At 39.7% G+C, this 15,932-nt stretch overlaps 1 protein-coding gene across 1 annotated transcript in view; it reads right to left on the bottom strand.

The window, feature by feature from the left end:
- Positions 1-15,932, bottom strand: part of CDCA2 (cell division cycle associated 2) — a 49,205-nt gene that overhangs the window by 21,093 nt on the left and 12,180 nt on the right. The window contains exons 5-10 of the mRNA XM_060300040.1: positions 12,648-12,798; positions 11,226-11,422; positions 9,353-9,440; positions 4,647-4,855; positions 2,520-2,604; positions 1,810-2,054 (exon numbers count right to left, since the gene is read on the bottom strand). Coding sequence (XP_060156023.1) covers positions 1,810-2,054; positions 2,520-2,604; positions 4,647-4,855; positions 9,353-9,440; positions 11,226-11,422; positions 12,648-12,798 — 975 coding nt within the window. The remainder of the gene's footprint in view (positions 1-1,809; positions 2,055-2,519; positions 2,605-4,646; positions 4,856-9,352; positions 9,441-11,225; positions 11,423-12,647; positions 12,799-15,932) is intronic.

Genomic DNA, 15,932 nt, shown 5'->3' with positions numbered 1-15,932 from the left:
GTACAAAGTTTGATTTGGGTCTTTTCTTTATCTTCCATGTTCTTAAGAAGCTCAATCCTTTCTCACATTCTTGAACATATACGAAATATAGTTAAAATAACTCTTTCAATGTCTCTCTAGAAATTCTATCATATGTGTCATTTCTGGGTCTATTTCTATTGACTGATTTTTCTCTTCATTATGGGGCATCTTTTCCTACACAAGTATTAATTTTTAATTGAATGCCAGACATTTTGAGTTTAACATTATTTGTTGCTAGACTGTTTTGTTTTGGTTTGGTGGGAAGGATAAAACCATTTTATTGAGGGCCTTCAGGGGAGGGTTGAAGGGCTGGGAGGACAATGAGATCTGATGCCTTGGCCTCCCTGGGATCTCCCCACCTTCACAGCTGCCAAAAGCAGTTTTGATATTCTTGAGGTTCATTATGCAACACAGTTACATGGGTATAAGTTAGATCCTTTCAAGACTTGCTTTTAGGCTTTGCCAGGCTTTTAGTTTAATTCTGCTCCACTAATGAAGCAATACTCTTCTGAGTATCTGACACCCTCTGAATTACAAGGTTTTTCTACATGAGTTGGTGGGAACACAATTCCTGCCCTGTGTGAGCTCTAGGCATTTCCCTCTGCTCCATTTGGGCAGTTCCTCCCTGGCCTGGGGCAGTTTACTCACAAGGATGTGTTGACCAGCACTCAGCTAGAGACTTGACGAGACCCTTTGCAGATCTCCAGAGTTCTCTCTCTCTGCAGGTCTCTTCTCTCTGGTATTTTACCCTGTGAACTCCAGCCTCCTTCACTTTTCCAGACCCCAAATCCATCTTCTCAACTCATGGAGACTGCCAGGCTCCACCAAGGTATCCCCTCCCTGTGCTGCAGCCTGGAAATTCAGCCCAGGCAGTAAGTTGGGGCTCTCGTAAGGCTTACCTCATTTGTTACCCGCCTCAGAGATTACTGTCTGTGCTTCCAGACAGTCAATGCCGGTGAACCACTGTTTCATATCTTTTTCTCTGGCTTTTTAGTTGTTTCTCATGGCAATGTAAATTAGGTCCCTCTTATTCCATCTTGGCCAAAAGCAGAATATTCTTATTTCAAAGTATAACAGCAAGAGAGAGATTGAATGATGGCCCCAATATAAAAATGGGTAAGTAAAACTAATAGGCAGTTCTCAAGAAATTCAAATAGCCTATAAACATGTGAAAATGTTCAAACCTCACTAACAAACAATATTTTCCAGTCATCTTTTTCTCCTATCAAGCTATTTTTTAAAAAAGTACCATTAAAACCCAGGGTTTACAAAGGTATAATAAATTAAATCATTTATAGTGCTGTGAGTTCAAATTAGTACATACTTTCTGAATAATTTAGCAGTATGTATCAAAAAGTTCAAAAAATGTTCATATTCCTTAATCCAGTAATCCCACCTGCAGAAATTCATCTTAGGAGGAAGAACAATTTATACTTATATCAATTCTAAGATTGCTGCTCTTTCAACATTTTAACACCGCTGAAATCTGAGTACATGGTGTGTATCACCGTTTAACTTTCAGCCTTTTTTCTTAGTGATAGATAAAATGGCACATCTTACAATCAATAGCAGTTAGGTTTCAGAAAATACGCTATGTACAAGGAGTCATGGAAGTATTGTTTTTAATAGGAGAAAACTGGTAATCACCTAGCTAGAAAATGCATTAATTTGTACCATGACACATTGCTCAGTCCATCTCATGATATCAAAGCACAATTATTGCTCATGCAAAATAGGTGAGGTCTGATGAAAATGTAAACAAGATTGTTCCACACTTTTCACACTTACAAGATTCTCTCCCTTGTCATCAAAATTTGGTTGAAGTAACCCCTCAGGAGCTGGGGACTGTTCAAGTAGCAGGGGACTGAGGGTACTTAAATCCTTTTTACGAACCGGTGTTTCTCCTTTACGCAATGGAGTGTTTGCTGGCAAAGATTCATCAAACACTTCAGGGCTTAGGTCCTCTCCGAAAGTAACTCTCTTCCTCTTCCTCACATTTAGAGAGTCTGGTACTGTACAATTTTCTTGACCTTCTATTAGATAATAAATGGGAATATATTTAAAAACTAAACTACATTTCTTATCTAAAAGACATATCCTAGAATCTTTTCACATGATTGCATCTGGCTATTTGTATAACACAAAACATAGTTTGTACAGAAAAAAAGTTTAAAGTGGAAAAGATAAGCAATATTTCTAATTAAAATATGGTCATGGATTTTTAAGTAAATTCTGCATGCCTGTCTTAAAAGATTACAAAATTGAACATCAATTTCCTTATAAGTTTCACATTAAGCAAAAAGGGATAGATGACATGGGTGGAACCAATTCTGAAACTTCAACAGAGGGTCCATCCCTCCCAACTCTTCTTCATTCCCATGTAATTTCAGAAGCATCAGGCATCAGCAGATCATTGAAAATACTACATACTACCTCAGGTTTTTTTCATAACAAGCAAATGATATCTTCAGGCTTCAAAATAAATCTGAATTTCTTACCTGCTTTTCGTTCTTTGCAACAGTTTGCAAGATTTAAGATTAAGCTTGGATGAGTCCCACCATCACAGAGGTTGTCATGGTGTTCCTAAATAAAATAAACACTGATGAATAATTTTACATATATAAATACATACACACAGACATTAAGAACGGCAACTTCGAATTTTTTTCCTGCCAAGGGTAGATACTACATAGTACTGCAGATTACCTTTACTTTCATAGTTGATCTGACTTAAAATGTCATGATATTAGCCACAACGAAAAACTGGGTTCCTTAGCTATCATAATACTTTAGTAAATAGTTTTAGGCCAAAATTAAAGAACAGAAATCCACAATGTGGGCTAAATTCATTCCCTCATTCTTGACCTGGCAAGTGACTTGAAGGAAAATGTGAATGGCCAGAATTACAGTGTACTCTGGATGGTGTCAAACGAGATAGACTATATAAATGGTCTAAAGTATAAGAATTCCACTACAACAAGAAAAAAACAAAGATGTACATGGCATAATAGGGTGTTTTGTCTTTTAGACATGGGAACCACACCTTTTATAAGTGTATAAATCTCCAGTCTACGATACTATATTCCTGAGTTAGAACAAGCAAAGAAAGTAGCATTTGTCCTTCTGTGCTTCTCCAGAAGAAGATTATAGAGTAGGCAAGTTGGTGAGGAAAGGACAATGTGAATCCTGAAGAACAGGAGGGGCAAGCCCAAACACAGGGCCACTGGAGCAAAGTGGGCGAGAGCCAGGGCTGTGGGTGGCTGAGAGGTACCTCCAAATCACCATCTGTTTGTCCCGTCTCATCCTAAGCCCTGACCAGCCCTTGTTCTCTAGAGCTGGTCATTTTCTCCAGCACACCCATCCCAAGAGCAGCCCCTTCTCTAAGAAACAGTACTGCCCTAAACAAACCTCCTTCATCAAGCATCTCCTGAGACTCAGCTTCATTTTCCCAACCAGGAAAATGCTCACATCAGTATTTGTGAAATAAGTGAACTTATACAACAAAGTTCATGTTAACGTTTAGATTTACTTTTCATTATTACCATGAAAGTTATCCAACAACTCAAACAGAATACACTTGCAAGCTTTGGGCAGCTGAGCAAGAAGACCATTAGTTGTGAAAGTCTTCATATGATTTTAGTGGCAGGACTTGATGTTTCTGCTACATTAACACTGTTAATTGATAAGAGTTACACAGATCATTAAGATGCTAAGTCTCTTCTTTGAGGAGAAGATAAAACAAATAAAAGATAAAAAATAAGCAGTGCTGTATAGAAACCCAAATCAAGCCCTTTAACCAGAAAAATTGTTAAAACATTTAAAAATAACAACTGATCATACATCCATGTAGATAGAAGGTAGTCTAGTTCACTTTGGCTTTAAAGACAGATTTATAGGTATAGCTGTATGGTCAAGAACAACAACAACAACAAAATGTGTAATTCTCATTTGCCAGGCACTGGTGCTAACTGGACATTATTATCCTACTTTATGCTCAAATTACCCTGTAAGGAAGTTACTAATATTGTCCTTTTATAGATAAGGAAACCAGGGTACAAAAAGGTTAACTAATCTACCTAGTTCTTAAACTTCAGCGTCAGCGAATGAAACCGGGCACTGTGACCCCAGAGCCGTCCTCTCAACCTCTCAGAGTGTTTACAGCCTGTCATGGATGTTTAACATCAGATTCGTCTGGGTTCATTTAACAACTTCAAGCCTGAGTTTATGTAAAATGGGGCTAATACCTTTCTTGGATACTGCTGCTGCACGTACATCATATATTCCAGAACCTTCACTGGAAGTACTCAATAAATGCCAGCTAGCTCCCATCAACCTACTCTCTTCTCATACTAGCTCAACTTAAAGATGCTCGCCTATAAGAGGTATCTTGAAAAGCAGATATTTTTGGTGGAAATAATTAACAAACTCACACATTAATAACTTACGAAACTCTTATAAAATATGGTCTACCTATATTAAATTCAACATACTATATTCCAAACTGAGTTAAAAAAAAAAAAGACATTTCCTGTTAGGCCAGTATTACATAACATTTCAGAGGTATTTCTTTGAACCAAAATGAATTTTTATTCAACTTGCTTTAGGAAATGTAGCTCTATACTGACCTGCAGGCTGTCTAAACACAGCTTTGCAGAAGGTTTCTTCAGCACAGAACGAAGTACAAAGGTCTCAGAGGATGGAATGTCCCTCTGGCACAGTGAAGTAACCAGTGACCTGGCTTCAAGAGCCACGTCTGTACTCACTTCTGTAAATTTGTCAACTGAAACCGCATCGCTGGATCTTTTGCCCTCTACAGAGTCAGCGACCTGGATTCCTTCAACACAGAGGTGTAAACATGAGAGGTGGCAGACATCTGAGTCAGTCTGTTCTACAACAAAAGTAGTAAGTATTTACAAAAGGAATAACAACCTTTTCAGAAATTCAACCCTAAGATATCCTGCTTGAGGAGTAGCATCTGGGATTTCACTTGGAGACATAAAACAAAGAGAAGCGGCACTGGCCACAGCTTTTATTTCAAATCTGACCACTGAGGGCAACAGTGAGTAAGGTGTCTTGGCTCCACGGAAATCTAAGAAGGACCCCAGGGCTCAACTATTAACTGTTAGTCTGCTTCCACTCCCGACACCTATGGTCTGCACCATGAAACTAACTTGAGCCAGACAACGAATCATGACTGATTTTACTGGTGGAGTCAGAGGCATTTTCAGCACGCAAGGGTACTGGGAGGGAAAGGACAGAATGCTGAGGAGAACGACTATCAGATAAAAAAATGAACATGTATGTGCCCCCAAGCAAGGCAAGGCTCCCCCCTGCAAATTCTCACAAGAGAGCATTGCCTGATGATTGACATTTAACAAATATATACTGGGCGCTTAAGGTGTGACAGGCACTTTGCGAGAGATATAAACACCACAGATAAAGCCCCCATGGCCTCAGAGGACAAACAGACAACATAAAATATAGTAACTGGGGGCACAGAGGGAAGGAGGTAGCTGTGCCTGTGTAAAAGGGTAGCATGAGGGACCGTGTGATGGGACTGCGATATATCTTGACTGTAGTGTGGTTATGTGAGTCTACACCTGTGATAAAATCGTGGAACCAAATATACACACAAACGTGTGCATGCAACACTGGTGAAATCTGACCCAAGAGGTCAGTGGATTGTACCAGTGTTGATTTCCTGGTCGTGCACTGTATTACAGTTATGCAAGATGTTACCACTGGGGAAACTGGGGGAAGGGTGGACAGGCTTTCTTCCTATGGATTCATTCTTACACCTGCATGTGAATCTACAGGCATCTTAATATAAAAATTAAAGAAATGTATATATAATAACAAGCAGTAACCCATGCCATTAAGGAGAATAATGCAGAGATAGGGTTAGGGTATGGGAGGGGTGGAAGTGAGGTCAAGGACAGCCTGCTGAGCAGGCACCTGAACACAGTGAGGAAGCGAGCCGCACGTGTGTCTAGGGAAGATTATACATACGCTCAAAGCCAAGTGCAAAGACCAGTGACAGGAGTGCCCCTGGCGTATAAGAGGTGGGGCAAGGCCAGAGTGACTGGAACAGAGCCAGCAAGAAGACAGCTAAGCCACAAGCTCAGAGTCAAGGCTAAGGACCAGGTCAGGTGCGGCCTAGTAGGAAGTGGATGGACTGGATTCTATCCTAAGTATGCTGGGAGGCCAGGGAGAGATTCTGAGGGGAGTGACATAGTGTGACTTGCATTTTATTTATTCTTTTTTTGTTGTTTCTGTTTGAAGGGTAACAGGTTTTTTTTATAGGCGTCAGTGTTTAGAGGGGTTATTTTTCTTCCCTCCAGTTTTATTGATACAAGGTGTGCAGCATAATGATCTGACTTACACGTACCACGAAGTGATGACCACAGTCAATCTAGTGAACATCCACCACCTCATACAGATACAACATGAAATAGAAAAAAATTTTCCCTTGTGATGAGAACTCCTAGGATTTGCTCTCTTTTTTTTTTTTTTTTTGCGGTACGCGGGCCTCTCACTGCTGTGGCCTCTCCCGTTGCGGAGCACAGGCTCCCGACGTGCAAGCTCAGTGGCCACGGCTCACGGGCCCAGCTGCTCTGCGGCATGTGGGATCTTCCCAGACCGGGGCACGAACCTGTGTCCCCTGCATCGGCAGGCGGACTCTCAACCACTGGGCCACCAGGGAAGCCCAGGATTTGCTCTCTTAACACCTTTCATATATACCATACAGCAGTGTTCATTATATTTATCATGTTGTACATGACATCCCTAGTACTTATTTATTTTATAACTGGAAGTCTTTACCTTTTACCTGCCTTCCTCCAATTCACCCTTCCCCCTTCCCCGGCCTCTGGTGGCCAGAAATCTGAGCTCTTTTTCTATGTGTGTGTTTGTTTTTGAAGTATCCCACTTTATAAGACCTCTTCCCTCTTCCTAAAGGTGCACCGTCTGAGATATAATAACCTCTGGGGTGCCACCAGATAACCAGCTTAAGATAAAACACTGGAACCAGCACTAGACTCCTTTAATCAAGGCCCCACCGCCTATGGGAGATTTGTCTTTTCCTGTCTTATACAATGTTCCTGCTTAGGGCCTAGAGGGGTGTTAAAATGGGATACGTTGGCCCTTGTTGTGATGTTCCCAAGAAGACAGAGTGTACAAGCAGGTGTTAGGTATGATGACAGTTTTTAATGACCATACTTCATACATTCTATAACCACTGTCAAAGAATATGTCGCTCCTAAGACAAAGTCGCATGAGAGTAAAGCAAGAGAATTGGTAAGAATTGCTGAAGGCAAAAGCATCCTATTTCATCCAGGTAACAAACTCATAACCCTGCTCTCTGCCCCATATATCCATCCATCCATCGCATGATTAAAATTAAGAAGTCAGAGCAGATGTGCACCACAAGAAATGCTGAAGGAAGTTCTTTTTCGGGTTGAAAGGAAATGATACCAGACAGAAACTTAGATCTTCAGCAAGGAATGAAAAGCACCAGAAATGGTACCTATCTAGGTAACTATAAGAGGCTATTTCCAATATACACATATTTCCCAATACCCATGGTTGTTTAAACCAAAAAAACCTTATCTTGTGGGGTTTAAAATGAATATAAATATAGTATAGATGACATCTATAGTGTAAAAGGACCATAAAAGACATGGGTGGGAAGAGAGGTAGTAGATCTGTACAGTTTGTAAAGTTTCTGTATTTCACCTGAAGTTGTACAATATTAGCTCTAAGAAGGCTGTGAAAATCTAAGGATGTATATACCACAGTCCTTACAGTAACCATTAAAACAAAAAAAACCAAAAGATGCAATGAGGTATAGTTTAGAAGGTAATGGATAAATAGATTTCTAAAATTTCAAATAAGCCCAATAGACGAGAGGAGGGAAAACAAAAAAATAGAACAGAAAATACGTGAAAGAAATGGCAGATTTAGGGGATTCTCTGGTGGTCCAGTGGTTAGGACTTCACACTTTCACTGCTGAGGGAGTGGGTTCAATCCCTGGTCAGGGAACAAAGATTCTGCAAGCCGTGTGGATAAAATTTTTTTTAATGGCAGATTTAAATAAAACCATTTCAATAATGACTTGAAAGGTTAATGCACCAAATATGCCCATTAAAAGGCAGAAATTCTCAGGATTGACAAAAAAGCAAGGGCCAGCTATACATATACAAGAGTTTTACTTAAAGATAAAGACACAGGTATGTTGAAAGTAAACCTAATACCTTATGGTGACTTTCATTCAATACAAGCATATTGAATGCTGGTCCCTTTTCACACACTTAAAAACCAAAAAAATCATGTGTAGTGTTTTCTCTAACAAAATATACTTGTTAATGTTTAGAGATCCTATTCTTTCTTTTTCTATTGAATATAGTTCCCTGTGCTATACAGTAGGACCCTGTTGTTTATCTATTTTATATATAGTACTGTGTATCTGTTAATCCCAAGCTCCTAATTTATCCTTCCCCCCACCCCTTTACACTTTGGTAACCATACATTTGTTTTCTATGACTGTGAATCTTTCGTTTTTGTTAATAAGTTCATTTGTATCAGTTTTTTAGATTCCACATATAAGTGATATTACATGGTATTTGTCTTTCTCTTTCTGACTTTATGATAATCTCTAGGTCCATCCATGTTGCTGCAAATGGCATTATTTCATTCTTTTTTTTTTGCGGTACGCGGGCCTCTCACTGTCGTGGCCTCTCCCGTTGCGGAGCACAGGCTCTGGACGCGCAGGCTCAGCGGCCATGGCTCACGGGCCTAGCCGCTCCGCGGCATGTGGGATCTTCCCGGACCGGGGCACGAACCCGTGGCCCCTGCATCGGCAGGCGGACTCTCAACCACTGTGCCACCAGGGAAGCCCTCATTGTAGTTTTGATTTGCATTTCTCTACTAATTAGCGATGTTGAACATCTTTTCATGTACCTACTGGCCATCTGTATGTCTTCTTTGGAGAACTGTCTATTTAGGTCTTCTACACATTTTTTGATAGGGTTGTTGTTTTTTTTGATATTGAGCTGCATGAGCTATTGGTATAATCCCATCCTTTATAATACATTCTATCAGCTTGGAAATATTTCACTAGTTCTTATTGGTAGTAATTCAAAAAAGAAAATGTCATCTCTCACGTAACAAGAATTCTAAAACATTTCTAATATACCATGAGCTCCTAAAATGTAAGGAACAGTTTTAGTTTTCCCAAATGTTAGCACATAGGTAAACCAAGCATAAATGTCTATTGAACAAACATTTCAATGGGTGAATGGGCACATGTACCAAGGAAAAATGAAACAGTTACCACTTGAAGCCTCTGTGAGTTCTGAAAGTAGAGGATACTCTCCAACTAAACATCCAGACTGTAGATTTAAACCAGATTCAGAAGATTTCTTGGAGAAAAATAAGAGTAAAGAAGTATTAAATTTTATTACTTATAGGATTACTGATATTTTTAAAGATTTGAGTAAGCATTATAGATTATCTGGAAATCTGATATTAAATCAATCAATCCATCGCCTTCATTATCTAGTTAATTCTTAAGGAAGTATATAGGAATCCTACATTAGGAACCTCCAAACATCCTACCCAACAATTTTCAGTTCTCTAGGAAACGTTTATAGGACACATTTTTGCTGTCTTATTGTTTAAAGTCTAGAAAACTATGTTAACTGCTTTCTTTTTTTTCCTCTCTCTCTCTCTTTTTTTTTTTTTTTTTAGGTTAGTCAAGTGAAGCAGTGGGAGTGAAGAAGGAACAAAGAAATCTGTAACTGGCTGTGATCAATTAATTGTAAACACCACTGCATTCGGACCAGCCAACGCTTTCTTTAAAGAGGAAATTCTCAAAATAAAGAAAAATATAATGACTAATCAAACAACAGAAGGTATCAATAGCTAGAAAAGGAAAACCATCAATGGCCAGGATAGAAAAAGACACTCATATTAATGTAAAAACCACTTGTAAATCATGGTGTATGGCCAAAAATTAATGGAGGTTCTGATAAGAAAAATTATTGTCAGATGATGATTCCATATCTACTAGAATAGAGCAGAGGGAGTGGAGATTATAAGCGACTCTGAGATATACATGAAACCCACGGGGGCCCTGATGGTCAACCCTAATGACCATCAAGCATTTATTAAGCCAGTCCAGATAAGGTCAACAGGACATGTACTGGATCTACATGACAGAGAAGGTGCGGGAAAAAAGCTTCCACTCTACCGGTATTAGGTGTCTTCTCTCACTAAAAAAACAGAAACCTGCTGTATCAAACCAGAACTAAGGGTCGTGCGAGAACTAGATCCCCGTTTATATTTGTGTGAAGGGCAAGGGTCCTCAACAGTATGATGATTATTATTATTATATACATTTTTTTGGCCGCTCCGTGCAGCACGTGGGATCTTAGTTCCCCAACTAGGGATCGAACAAGAGCGCCCTGCAGTGGAAGCGAGGAGTCTTAACCACTGGACCGCCAGGGAGGTCACTTAACAGTATTATTTAGTTCACGTTGGTTATCATCTTTTGATGATGTTGACAGCCTCTAGGTAGTTATAAGGAACAAAAAATTCCCTACAGCTACTTGAACGCAGTGGGGAGAGCAAGGGAGAAACTGCTAAAGGGCACCATGCTTTCCAGCCGGTATGAAACCAGTGAGGGGCAGCAAGGCAGAAATGCCAGACCTCCAGACCTGAGGGGTAGAGCCCAAGTATCATCCTCGCCTCATTTACTAGTTCTGTGTAAATTAGGTGCTCATATGTCTGTCTCCCCCAGCAGACAAAAAGCTGTTCAAGGGCAGGACTGTGACTTTCTCACCATTGGACCGTTGGTATCTACAATACCTCAAATAATAGAAGACCAGAGGGCTTCATCTTTTCATAAAGTCTTTTTCATATCAAAAGCAGCATGTTAATCAAAACTGTCTCTAATAACCAATAAGCCAACCAACCACAAAAAAAATTTAGCAAGGAGGAAATTTCTCTCTCTCTCTTTCTCTCTCTCTCTCTCTCTCTCTCTCACACACACACACACACACACACAAATTTAAAACCCAGCTAAAATACCACAATACAATATACATAAGTACTATAATTGCAAAAGGGCCTTGACAGTCAGTCCTAAAAGTGACTAGCCAGAAATCCAAAGCTTCATTTTCCTATGTTTCCAGTAAGTGAATTACCTCAGAGAGATTTGCAGAAGTTTCAACAGCACACTGTCTATCTGTATTGGGAAAAGCAGCAACATTGTGTATCTGGAGACCAAAGGCATCAGTTAGGTTTCCATCAGAGCTGCTCGGAGAGGATATTCTCTGTCGCTTGGATGACAAGTTTGCAGGGAACTCACACTGTTGACATTCACCAAGACTTTCCTTTTTGGCTAGGTACACAAGACAAAATAAAAACAAAACAACACAGGCCTTCAATATTTTATTTTACAGCATCATTTGAAAATTGTGTACATCCTAAGTTTAGTAAAATTTAATGCTTGAGCCTAAATACTTTATCAATGAAAACTCCAGTAGTACATTTTTTATTCCAAAAGGGAAATCTAACTGAAAAGTAAAAGACCATGACTGCTAAAAAGATAAAAATTTAATTATTAGAATTGACTTTTTTCAGACTTTAAAATGTACAAAGATACGCCAAGATACATTTGCAATTTTGATATAGTATCTCATTCTATTTTTAAGTTTAGAATGAAACCTTTTCTTTTGAACATTTTAAAGGATGTGGTTATGTTCTAATATTGGTTCTACTTTGACCGTGTATGATTTTATGAAAAATACAGCCACAGTTCTTCCTAGGTACAAAAAGGGAATTTAATTGTCTACAGAACTTTAGTAATGATGTAAATAAAATATTTAAAAGCTCAGATAAAAACTGAAAAATAGGTAAGTTACAAATGACAAATACAAATGAGTACATCGGAGCAGGTCATGTACTGCAGAGGTAGATGAACTGGATTTGTCTTGAGTAACAATGCCCTGCACCCAAGGAGGTGTTGAAATGTACTTGAAGATAGTTCAAGAAAGCAAACAAAACCATTTGGAACCTTAGGGTTATGGTGGTTACAGCAAGACCAAGATTTTGTCTAGTTCTGGTTTTTGAAATGCTTTGCAATTGGAAAATCAAAAGTGACAAAAAAATTACCAAATAAATTACAATCTAAAAGTTATGGTAAAGAATATGGCAGGCTATTAAGATGTCAGGCTGAACATATCTGTTCATAATATCAGAGTTGGGAGTCTGGTATTCATTTAAATGCTTGCCAAACTTAATAATAATCCTCTAAAAAATCAAGGTTTGTGCACTCAAATCTACCATGTGCCCTATTCTAAAGATGAAATGAGCCCACTGGCTTTGACATTATAACACTTAGCCCTTAATTGTGGCCACGTGGATATGTAAGACGTAGGCTCAGGAGTGCTTGATACTATATTTTTTCAAGAGAAACCAGAAATCCAGATTTTTGTGTGAAATGTCCCAAATTTTAAATGGTAGGCCCTATTGAAAAATACAGCTCTACTCAGAAAAGACTGTAGAACTAAATCTTTATACTGAGCATGGTCTGAATAAATACTAAAGCCCTTCTTTCTACTCACTTGAGCCTGTGATCTTGAACTCTCCTTCCGTCTCTGAGAGTTCAGGACAGTCAGTCATTTTCGCGTTTTCCTTTATGGAGTGAAAAGCTGACTGGAAGGCAGATATTTGTTCTCTTAAAGAATGAACATTTCGATACAAAACAGGGCTGCCCTGTTAAAATACAGAAGCACAGAGGACATTATAAATCAAACCAAAGACAGGCTTTTCGAAGAGCAGAGGTAATAAGTTAAAAGAGCAGAGCCTCTCCTCCCGTGAACGACACACTCTTAGTCTGAATATTCGGTGTACAGCCATCGTCTTCGTTTCTCCTCTCTCCTCCTTAATCTGAGCAAAGAGCAATAGCTACATGGGAAGTATAAATGTGGAGCTATAGGCTGGCCAGTACTGATACTGACAAGCCCATGGACCAGACAGGAGAAATCTGGAGGAGACAGAAAGCACTTTAAAAAGGCACCCAGACAAAACACATCCCAATTATTTGAGGGCTTGACAATCTTTAAAAGGATTCTTTCTGGGGGTGGGGGGAGGGGTGGTTAAGGACGCTCTTTTATAACTGAGAGTCCATAACCTGAGATAGCCTCAGCGAATCAAATGTGAAAGGGACAGAGGTTCCACACAAAATGTTTGAGAGGCCAGTTTAAGAGACTATATGGATGTTGAGCTGTACGAGTTGTTTACGTATGTTGGATGTTAATCCCTTAAAAAATGGGCAGAAGAACTGAACAGACATTTTTCCAAAGAAGAAATGCAGATGGCCAGTAGGCACATGAAAAGATGCTCAACGTCGCTAATCATCAGGGAAATGCAAATCAAAACCACAATGAGATATCACCTCACAACTGTCAGGATGCTATCACCAAAAAGACCACAAATAGGGACTTCCCTGGTGGTCCAGTGGTTAAGACCCTGGACTTCCAACACAGGGGGTGCGGGTTCAATCCCTGATCTGGGAACTAAGATCCTGTATGCCCTGTGGCGTGGCCAAAAAAAAAAAAAAAAAAAAGATCACAGGGCTTCCCTGGTGGCGCAGTGGTTGAGAGTCCATGCAGGGGACACGGGTTCGTGCCCCGGTCCGGGAAGATCCCACATGCCGCGGAGCGGCTGGGCCCGTGAGCCATGGCCGCTGAGCCTGCGCGTCCGGAGCCTGTGCTCCGCAGCGGGAGAGGCCACAACAGTGAGAGGCCCGCGTACCGCAAAAAAAAAGAAAAAAGAACAAAAAAGACCACAAATAACAAACATCAGCGAGGATGTGGAGAAAAGGGAACCCTCGTACACTGTTGATGGGAATGTGAATTGATGCAGCTGCTGTGAAGAACAGTATGGAGGTTTCTCAAAAAACTAAAAATAGAACTACCATATGACCCAGCAATTCTACTCCTGGATATACACCTGAAAAAAACAAAAACACTAATTCGAAAAGATACATGCATCCCCAATGTTCATAGCAGCACTATTTATAATTGCCAAGATATGGAAGCAACCTAAGTGCCCATCAACAGATAAAGAAGATGTGGTATATGTATACAATGGAATACTACTCAGCCATAAAAAAGAATGACATTTTGCCATTTGCAGCAACAAAGATGGACTTGGAGGGCATTATGCTAAGTGAAATAAGTCAGACAGAGAAAGACAAATACTGTATAATATCACTTATATGTGGAATCTAAAAAACACAATAAACTAGTGAATGTCTAACACAAAAGAAACAGACTCACAGATATAGAGAACAAACTAGCTGTTACGGGGCTGGGGTGGGGCAATATAGGGGTGGGGGAATAGGAGGTACAAACTATTGGATGTAAGACACATTACAAGGATGTACTGAACAAAACAGGGAATATAGCCAATATTTTGTAATAACTAAATGGAGTGTAACCTTTAAAAATTGTATACAAAATAAAAATTAAAATCAGTAGTAAGAATTTTATGTCTGTACAGTTAGCAAAGAGTTTACCCAATAAGAACAACAAAAGAAAAAAAGAGAGAGACAGACAGACTATACGGAGATCACAAGAAAGCATCAAAATCCTGGAGACAGGGCTAAGGAAGAAGGGATAGGAAGAACTTGTCTATTTGGAAATTTTACCAAAGTTTTCCAAAAATATCCTTAGAAAATGATCTGCATGGCACCTTTGTCACATGTAGGTCTCAGCATAACTAGTTCCATCCAACCTAGTCTCTATTCATTTCCATCCAGACACACCCTCTCCCCAGGGGCCAGAACAATATACAGATGTTCTGAAGTAGCTTCGACACCCACCCACATATACCCTCTCCCCTCTGGCACCCCCCAGCTAAATCTTCCTGATGTCATGGGAGCTTACTTCCTTAGAGCTAAAAGCTAGCCATTCACTGAAACTACAAAGTCAAATAGTTAAAAAAATGGTCTAAGCACAGGAGCTCTCTGGAAACCCTGCTAACAGGATTTCAACCAAAGAGTGGTCAAATTAAATTGGTATTAGCAGGGACAGAAGTGCCAGACAAGTGTAAGCAATATACAATTTAATAGTTCTGCCACCTGTAAAATAGATTACTGGTTAGGTTCTCTAGGGGTTTTTTTTTCCCCCTTTATTATTTAGACTAACATATTTCCACTGATTTGGAGCTTATACCAATTTGAAAAATTATGCTAAGAGGCGAAAGTAAAGTAAAAAAATTACCTCCCTTTAGAATATCATATGGAGAAAAATCAGTTAAAATCCTGAAGCCATGTTTGATGGTGAATCTGCTCACACACTGGATTCTATTCCCAGTTAAATACCTTCATAAAGCAAACTCTGTTGCATAATAACACAACATTTAAAATTCAAATATCATTGATGATATAAACCTTTACGACATAAACGGCACATAACGTTTATAAAAAGCTGGTGGTCAACTCTTACCTAACTGAGATATAGAGAAAGAAAGGGTTTATCCCAAAGTCATACAATTTACGTTGAATGTACATTTTTTGTACTTATATTTGAACACGGGAGGGTTAGGTTTAATGTGCTAGGAATTTGGAGCATTTTGAAATACTGCTTTAAACAAATTAAAGGTTCCCCAGTCAAAATTGTTTCTGGGCTTCCCTGGTGGTGCAGTGGTTGAGAATCTGCCTGCTAATGCAGGGGACACGGGTTCGAGCCCTGGTCTGGGAGGATCCCACATGCCGCGGAGCAACTAGACCCGTGAGACACAACTACTGAGCCTACACGTCTGGAGACTGTGCTCCTCAACAAGAGAGGCCCGCGCACCGCGATGAAGAGTGGCCCCGGCTCGCTGCAACTAGAGAAAAAGCC

The sequence above is a fragment of the Globicephala melas genome, chromosome 6 (assembly GCF_963455315.2).
Source record: "Globicephala melas chromosome 6, mGloMel1.2, whole genome shotgun sequence".
Taxonomy (NCBI): domain Eukaryota; kingdom Metazoa; phylum Chordata; class Mammalia; order Artiodactyla; family Delphinidae; genus Globicephala; species Globicephala melas.
This window is presented reverse-complemented; position numbering and strand designations above follow the sequence as displayed.